Below are 9578 nucleotides of genomic sequence, written 5' to 3'. Positions count from 1 at the left end.
CTATGTATCGTTTTCAGGGCAGTTCACGGACTAGGTCCCCGACCACTCCAGAACAAATTCAAGTGGTACGAGCCCACCCGGTCTCTCCGATCCTCATCCTTAAACTTCATTAGCATTCCTAGGATCAAGAAAGCAACCTGCGGGGGACGAGCTTTCAGTATAGCTGCAGCCCATCTTTGGAATAACCTCCCCATCGACATCAGAAAAACCAACGACCTTCTGACCTTTCGAAAAAAGGTAAAGACCTGGCTTTTTCCAAAAAATCCTCCCAAAACCCATCACAATAAATAAATTCACTCTGCTCCTCATCCTGTCCATGCTCCTGTCCCCACAAAGCTTTTAGCTATGCACCCAAGCGCCAGGATACCCGCAGGGTTACAGGGCGCTCTATAAATGCTGTAAATAAAATAAATAAATAAACTCAGATAAAAAGGCCCTGAGTCTGTTCCATTGCTGACCATTGGTCATAGATGATTGTCATCCTTTCCTTCTTCAGCATGTTTGGCAGTTCAGTTTCTCATAGGACCACCTTCAGTATCCAGGTCGAACACTATAGTAGGTTGCTGAGATATGTCCCCGTTTACCTGTTGATGCACTGGTAGGTGGGGCAAAGATGGTGACAAGGAAGTCAATTTGAATACCCTACAGTGAATTCAGGTTTTAAAAGATGCATACATGACAACATATATGAAAAGCTAGGTGGAAGATTTGGAGTGAAAAAAATCGGGAGACAAATTTTGCCTGATAATTCGAATAAGATAAGAGAAACTTCTAAGCAAGAGAAAGCTAATCACTGCAGTTTCTGCTTAAAAAATCTAAAGTTCCCTAGTTGAATTATGCGCAAAAGCTCCCAAAAGTCCTGCTGCAGTATCTTGGACTGCCAGCAGACTGAAATGCAATGTTTTGTAAGGTCAAGAAAATATAACACACACACACACACACACACCAACACTCACAATTCTGGTAGCAAAACCCCTATTTTTAAGCCAAAAATGGTTACTTTACCAAACATAAGATGTGTTTTTGTAAAGCGCATGTTCATCCAAGGTGCTGAATAACAGATGTTTATTGTTACCCCAACTAAATAGTACTTATTTTTATCAACTTTAGAAGAATGAAAGGCTGAGTGGACCTGCCAGATTTTGAACCTGTGACCATGCGGTGGAACACATGGCCCTACAGTGGACACATTAGTCTACTAAACCACCAGAACCAGATTTTAAAATCACTTCCACTCCAGTGTAAATTAATCAGGAAACTAAATTTCCTGTTTTTAAAAATAAATTTCCTGTTTAGCTATTCCAGGTGCTGGCATACCTAGAATGAGTTACCTTATTCAATGAAGGAGATAATATCAACTTTCCATTACCATTGGGCAGTCCTTTGATGGGATGACATGGTAAGTAAATAGGTGAAAGCCCTTGATGGGACACAAGATTACATTAATGTGTCTATGCCCCTAATACTGATTCACCCAACTTTTTTCATACACTGCAGGCGCAGCTCTCCAAATTAGAACCCAGCCTGATTCTGGTAGGTAGGGATTTCAATCTCCTCCTCAATACTGATCTGGATAGCACATCCACGTCACCGTGTACTAAACCTTGTGCACGGCGCGCCCTCCTAGACTTGTACGACCAGTTTTCGCTAAAAGACATATGACGCAGGCGCAACCCCACATTTACCAATTTCACGCACTATTCAGGACAACACAACAAATGGACCAGAATTGATCTCTAGTTCCTCTCCCCTGGAGTGTCCTCCTGGTATCAGGCACTGAATACGTTTCCTAGAACTTACTCTGACCACTCCCTGGTCCAGCTTTGTCTCCGTGTCCCTCGACCAGAAGGGTTTGAAAGACAGTGGCGATTTCCTAATCGCGCTCTCCTCGACGACCTTTTCTGTCACAAAGTCAGGGAAGCCATAAAAGAATATTTCACTCTTAACACTGGCTCGGGGGACACCTGGGCTGTGCTTTGGGAGGGGTACAAGGCGTTCATACGTGGTGTATGCATTTCTAAACATGCTGGGGTACTTAAAGCCCTACGTACAACATTGACAAGACTGGAGGGTGAACACACAGCTCTGGACAACGAGTATCAACTTGTCCCTACGTCTTCCTTGCAGGGGAAGCGAATGGCCCTCCTCTCAGAATATAGAGACACGGCGAATCGCGAGATACTATACTTGGGCAAATATCAAACTGCCCGACGTTATAAAGAGGGTGACCGCCCTGGTCATACACAGGCTCAAATACTCAGGCCACCCTATAGTAAAGCACTTATCACTGAGATCCGGTCCTCCAACGGGGCTCTACTCACATCTCCCACTGACATCCGGGATGAATTCCAATCGTACTACACCACGTTATATGCCTCTAGAGTGGGCCGTGACCCTTCCACACAGGAGGCTTATCTCTTGGAGATTGCCCTGGTCTACTTAGAAAAAGATATGCAAGATTTCCTGGCGGAACCTATCACAGAGAATGAGGTACGTGGAGTCATTAAAATACTCTGTGGTTTATCCGCCCCTGGCCTCAATGGCTTTACTGAGGAGTTTTACAAGACCTTCGATGACCTGTTGGCCCCACAACTGATTGAAGTATATGCTGAAGCCCTGGAAAAACAAATTCTGCCACCCACATTTAGTGAAGCGGTTATTATTCTCCTCCCTAAGCCAGGTAAAGACCCCACCCGTTGTGGATCATACAGGCCGCTTTCTCTACTTATTAATGTAGACTATAAAATACTTGCAAGAATTATTGCCAATAGATTTTCGCAATTCATGTAATTCATCATCTCCCCGGCACAATCTGGCTTTGTCCCGCATCGTTTGACCTCCTTGAATTTGCGCACATTGTTTGCGATACTTCATAGGATCAGCCCCGGGACACTTATAATTGAGCAGAGCGGAACTCCTCAGAGGAATTCTGCTCTGCAAAATTTGTCAATCTGGACCTTATAGGAGGCCATACTGTTCAAGTGCTTAGATTGGTGGAGGTGGATAAAATGATACAAAGCACAAAATGTGCCAGATATACACATGGGAGGTAGGCATGAACCCTCAGTTTATTCGAATATTAAGTTGGAGATGTATCTCAGTGAACAATACAAAACTCATTTTAAACTGAGTGGAATCACGGGTTGTAGGTGAAAAGAGGTTGAAAAAGAAAGACTACAAAATATTGATCGAAAGACAAATAAATTGTTACAAAAATCTAGACCTATTTTAAATTTCTAACCTCATGCAACCTCCAGTCCAAAATCTGGGCAACCAAAATATCAACCATATCTAGCACCTGTCGATGAAAATTCTGATGCTTGCTTAAGCATAACTCCCATAGTAGGGGTAATGCTGGCACATCCAATGGTGTCTCAGTGTTATTTAGTATGAACAGCTTTTATAGCAAAGCTGGTTTGCTTACATATTGAGAGTTGCAACTTTTAGGGTTTGCTTCCTTTTTATTTTTCTGTATGAGAGGTGTCTGTGTGAGTGCTGCTGTGCAGAATGTTCTAGTCCCAGCCAATGATGAAGCCCCTGCGATAAAATTGTTAGCATGTTGGGAGCTGATGGTGAGGAGAGAACAAGTTTAGTCAGATGAGTGGCAGTGGGGGGCTGCTGTGATAAGAGTCGGGTGAGGGTAGAGAAGGGTGGAAGGCCTGGATCGTCATCAGTTAACCTATACAGTCCCTTGCAGAGATAGCCACAATCACAATTCAACGGAAGCAGTCGTTCTGTTCTCCACCGAACAGATTCGGAAACTGGTGGATGAGGGAGAGACAGCAGCGTTGGTCCTATTGGACTTAAGTGCAGCATTTGATACCGTGCTGCACACCACGCTGCTGTCTCGGCTCTCAGACATGGGAGTTAAAGACTCTGCCCTTAATTGGTTCCAATCATACCTCTCTGACAGAACTTTCCAACTTCACTGCCCACCCTTCAAGTCATCTCCTCGCAATGTTAGCCATGGGGTTCCACAGGGCTCAAGTCTGAGCCCTACCTTATTTAACATCTATATGGAACCCCTGGCACACATTGTAGAGGAATTTGGGGTGGACATTGTCAGCTATGCTGACGACACCCAGTTGGTGTTCAAAATAACGCCAGACAGTAGACACCTATCCTCCAATTTCTCAAACTGTATGCTAAGGATAGCGACATGGATGAACGCCAACTGCCTCCGTTTGAGCGGAGATAAAACGGAGGTATTGATTGTAGGAAAGAATCCCTCCGTCTGGTCACACGCCTGGTGGCCTAGCGAATTGGGAGAACTTCCTGTGCCTGCAGAGAAGGTGAAGAACCTCGGAGTCATGCTTGACCCAGATCTCTCAGGTAGAGCCCAGGTAAACAAAGTGACAGGTAAATTTTACAGCACCCTTAAAGTGCTGCGCAAAGTACTTGACCTGCTGCCAATTGAAGCAAGAAAAACCATAGTCCATGCCCTAATATCCCCCCATCTGGACTATGGTAATGTTCTTTTACTGGGTCTCAATCAAAAGAGCCTGCACCAGTTACAATGCATACAAAATTCTGCAGCGCGACTGGTGCTCGGTCTCCCTCGTAGAGCATCGACAAAAAATGCGCTTGCCAAGCTTCACTGGCTCCCTGTCAAAGAAAGAATAATATTCAAAACTCTCTGCTACACACATCGCATTGCCCAAAATAAAGGCCCTAGCTATCTAAGAGGCCTCTTGACCATCCACAGGCCGATCAAAAATCTTAGATCAGCGGGCACGATGCTGTTTAAAATCCCTCGCATCACCAAAGCAAGATGGGAGGAAAATCCTTCCGCTATTTAGCCACTAAGTTTTGGAATGCCTTGCCAATTCAGCTACGTATGGAGCCATCTGAAACAAGGTTCAGAGCCAGACTCAAAACTCATTTATTTCCCAAAAACTAGTCCCCGTTCGCCTGATCTCTTCCTCTAGATGGTTTGCATTTGCAGTCAGCACGGGGACACACAGTTTTGTGCAGCCAGGCGCTTAATAAATGCTTATTATTATTATTAATAATGACATGAGAATTTTGAGAAAGGGCATCTTTGAGGCTTGGCAGTACAAATAAATAACAAATATAAACAGTATAAACTATCACAAATATTAACAGTGTAAAACAAAACATACAATAAAACAATTGAGATGCATAATGTAGTGTAGAAACAAAGATAAGTATAGGGAATCTGTTTTAGTGTTTTTGCTCGCACCTGCTGGCAATAGCGGCTGTTAATTGCCCTTCCCACATTTATGTGCCTGAGCCACAGGTGAGGGCAGGGTAATTAACAACTGCTATTGCCCTGAAGGTGCTTCAGATATAGCTATTAGCATCCCTTCTCCTCTTCTCCAGCAGTGAATTCGGCCCCCCTCGTCGGGCGATGTGATAAATGGCTTCTGTGTTGTGTCATGCACTGCTTAACATGCTGTCTCCAGGCGGAAGGTGGGTGTACCCTATTCTACACGTTTCCCTGCCTGCACATGAATATGTGAATGACCTGTGTTGTCTTGTCAGCCATACAGTGACGGAGCAAATTGTTAATGCAGGAGTCAGGACAGTGATTGCTTGGCTGAATGGCTATGTGTGCCCTTGTTGTCCATCTCAGTGTGAGCCCACCTGGCCTGCACAGTCACCGCCCAAAAAGACAAGGACACATCACTTAACTTACAGAGTATGACATCCGTCTTTTCTCATTGCACTCCAGCTATGAGCCATCTCAGCCCTGTTGATTGCACACGACCGGCCTTGTGAAAAGGATTTTGTATTTGTGAGATCATGCCCCTCAATGTGGCATCCACAACATAGTTATATATTCACAGGGCAAGGACATAGAGGGCTGCACAGTGTTGGACACAGTGAGGCTACCCCCAAACACATGTTGATATGTGATGTATGTCTTGCTCAACCTAAATATTGGACAGGAGATGTGGGCAGGCTACACACGGCTTTCGGTGCTGGCATCTTGCATGTGTGAGAGATGTGCAGGGACTGTGTTCCCCCTCATACCTGCATGCATTTACATCAGCTGTTCCCTTGCAGATGTCCCAAGTGAGATGCATTCTTGTCTATGTTAGACATATCTGTGGATTTGGGATGAGTTTGTATCATGCTACTGTACTGAGAGATGTATAACACTGTGTCACTGATGTTTTCCCCCTCTTGTCTCCCATGTGGAGGCCATTGCGGCTGAGGTGCGGGCTCTGGGTGTCTCAAACCGATGGCGCACCCACTGCCACAAGAGGTGGGACGACATCAGCCGGCTGGCAAAGAATGTGGCAGAGATGACCTTGAGGCTGCTTCCTCGCACTGGGCGGTTGACACGGCGAAGCATGACACCACTAATGGGCCGCATCTTGGCCGTGACGCAGCCTGAGCTGGATGCACATTTTAAGGAGCATCAGCAGCAAGCTAGGGGTGAGTATTATGGGAAGGGTGACTTTGGCTGGGAGTCACTGCATGTGTACAGAGCCTGTGCCAGCGCTGGCCTATGTGATGTTGGTAGTGTGATGCAGCGGTTTGTAAGTGGCCGCTGGGCTGGGTGCAGCTGTTACGCATTTGCTCTACCTGTACTTACCAAGGTAATTTGAGTACTGTGCATTTCCATTGCATTCTGAGTCGTGGTCTTCAGGTATAGTCAGCATTGGGGTAGTATGGGAAATCCCATGGAAGGGAATGGCATTGTGCCCAGTCTGAGTGTGATTTCATCAATGCGTCCATTGCCTGACCTCAGATTTGGGAGGCTAAGACATCTGACACCAATGTGCACCAGTAGTTGTGCCCCAAAGTACAACATGGTGGGTGGCATGGGCTCATGGCCAGTGTGGAATGTCATGTTGTAGTCTGTGTCTGTGTTTTCCCCTCATGCTCCATCCAGATCTGTCAGTAGCAACAAGTTGTGTGCCCCCATCATGGCCCTAGGTGTGCTCAAAGCTATTTGTGTGCCTGGTTGAACTGAGACACCAGCAGGGTGTTGTGCTGTGTGGTCATCACATGGCTCACTTATGCCTGATGTTCCTGTTTACTCACACTGTTTGAGTCAATAAAGTGAGTTAGCACAATGTCATTGCACAGGGTGGTGTGCAACATGTAGATTTTGTCATCCTCTGTGATGCTTTGCTTACATATGTTTGTAATGTTGCTGCCACTGAACTAACCCTACATCTCTCTCTGTCATACAGCATCTCCTGTGGTCACGGAGGGACAGGGGACGGACACCAGTGGTGGGGAAACATGCACAACAGCTGCACAGGAGCCCAGTGACACAGATGTGACCAGCGCCTTGGAGGGGGACAGGAGTCTGCTGGTGGAATGACAGCCAGAGAAGCAAAGTTCAACGTCATCTGATGCCAGCGGTGATGCATCCATGTTGGCGGGCACAGGGAACGGGGACTCTGCATCATCTTCCACCACACAGCGAACAGTGCTCACCCTCCCAGCCACTTCCTCTGGTGCTGCCCGTGTTCACCCCAGTAAGAGGGGAAGAGTGTCCTTCACCCTGGGACTGCTGCCCCTGCCCCTGTCCCCCTTGCTGCCGTAAGTGCTGAGTCTGTGGACCTTTTGCGTCAGCTGTGTGTAGGCCAGACAGTTCTCAATGCATTCTTAGTCTACGACAATAAATTGGCACAGGTGGTTGCTTTCATGGAGGGCATACTTTCAGACGTGAGTGGGCTGCTCTGGACTGTCCAGTCTTTGTCCTCCAAAGTGACAACAGCCCTTCAACTGACACAAACTCAGAGTCCAGCTCTGGTCCCTTTGTCCTCCCCCCTGGCAGTGGCCACGTCTGACGATAGTGGCCATGCTCCGCAGACCTCAAAGTCACGATACAGCACACGAAGCACGAAGCACACAGCAGCAGCAGCAGCCCAAGCGGTCCAGGGGGCAGACAACATCCCCACAGAAGGCTAAAGCTACCCCAGAGCACAAAGACAAAAGCCCGTCAGGCAACATGAGGGGCCACAAAGCAAAGAAGCAGACCTCAGGCTCACATGCCTCAGAGGCATCCCCAGCCAAGGACTCTCCTGTCCCAAAAGCATCTCGCAAAGAGAAGCATACAGTTTCTGTGCCCACTGAGAAGGTGGTGAATGCCAAGGGTACACATAAGAAGGGCTACAAGGCAGATTCACCAACCACCTCGACTCCCATTCCAAGCCCAGTGAAGCAGGGGAAGGAGGGCACTGTAGGGGTAACACCTGGTAAACAGGGGATAGAGGGGCAAAGGCGAGGCCAGGCTAGATCTAGCATGTCCCCAGAGGAAGTGCCAGCATCTCCACCTGATGCAGCTTTGGTGGTGAGTGTGACTGTTGTGTCCACACCACTTCTAATTGATGCCAAGTCAGAGAAGCCATTTCGATTCCCCAAGAAGTGGAAAGGGAACCCTCCACAATATCCCAGCCACACTGTGTCTCACATCAGCATGACTCCACCTCCACCACCACCTGGTCCAAGCAGCCCTCTGGCTTGCCAAGCCATTGATAGCTCTACCTCAGCTGGGCTGCTCTTTCCTCGGTCAAGTGCTTCAACTGTCCCAACACACAGCCAGCTCCCAGTCCGACTGACAGCCAAGTCTGAGTGGTAGTCACCCTCACATACCTGTTTATCACACAGGGGGGCCTGTACTGCCCATTGTTAACCCCTGACTGTGTTGCTGACCATGGAAGGGTACAGTCACACACATTCCCTGTGCAGCTTCTCATGGACTCACTCTGCACTTTGTCCTGCCCACTGGCCTTGTCGTTCACTGCTGTGTGCCCCTTGCCTGTGCAGCTTCTCATGTACTCACTCTGCGCTTTGTCCTGCCCACTGGCCTTGTCATTCACTGCTGTGTGCCCCTTGCCTGTCAGCTTCTCATGGACTCACTCTGTATTTTATCCTGCCCACTGGCCTTGTCATTCACTGCTGTGTGCCCCTTGCCTGTGTAGCTTCTCATGTACCCACTCTGTACTTTGTCCTGCCCACTGGCCTTGCTGTTTTGCCAAGGCCTGTGCAGGTTCTCATGGACATACTCTTCACCTTGGACTGGTCACTGGCTTTGCTGTTTTGCCCTTGCCTGTGCAGCTTCTCATGGACATGCTCTGCACTTCGTTTTGGCCACTGGCTTTGTTGCTCTTTGCTGTGTTCACCTATTCCCTGTGCAGCTTCTCATGAACATATTCTGCACCTTGGACTGGCCGCAGGCCTTGCTGTTTTGCCCTTGCCTGTGCAGATTCTCGTGGACATACTCTGTACCTTGGACTGACCACTGGCCTTGCTGTTTTGCCCTTGCCTGTGCAGCTTCTCATGGACATGCTCTGCACTTCGTTTTTGTCACTGGCCTGGTTGCTCTTTGCTATGTTCACCTATTTCCTGTGCAGCTTCTCATGTACATACTCTACACCTTGGACTGGCCACTGGCCTAACTGTTTTGCCCTTACCTGTGCATCTTCTCATGGGCATGCTCTGCATGTTGTGCCTTGCTCTTCTCTACTCTTGATGCTTCTCTGTGCAATATGTGAATAAAGACAGTTGCTCCTGTTGTCTATTTTGTAAGTGTCCTTGCTGAATAAAGTGTTTTGCTGTGTGCATATGGTTTACTGTGCCACATGCTCTGT

The 9578-nt window shown here is 47.6% G+C and overlaps 1 protein-coding gene across 1 annotated transcript; it reads left to right on the top strand.

The window, feature by feature from the left end:
• Nucleotides 1-6081: 6081 nt before the first annotated feature.
• LOC147729897 (uncharacterized) lies at nucleotides 6082-8977 on the top strand. Its single transcript, XM_086958520.1, has 2 exons — nucleotides 6082-6405; nucleotides 7170-8977. The coding sequence occupies exon 2, from the start codon at nucleotides 7787-7789 to the stop codon at nucleotides 8564-8566; it is 780 nt and encodes a 259-aa protein (XP_086814646.1). The 5' UTR covers nucleotides 6082-6405; nucleotides 7170-7786; the 3' UTR covers nucleotides 8567-8977.
• The last annotated feature ends 601 nt before the right edge of the window (nucleotides 8978-9578 follow it).

This window comes from Lissotriton vulgaris, chromosome 2_1, assembly GCF_964263255.1.
Source record: "Lissotriton vulgaris chromosome 2_1, aLisVul1.2, whole genome shotgun sequence".
NCBI lineage: Eukaryota > Metazoa > Chordata > Amphibia > Caudata > Salamandridae > Lissotriton > Lissotriton vulgaris.
Note: the sequence above shows the minus strand (reverse complement) of the source record. Positions and strands in the feature narration are given on the sequence as shown.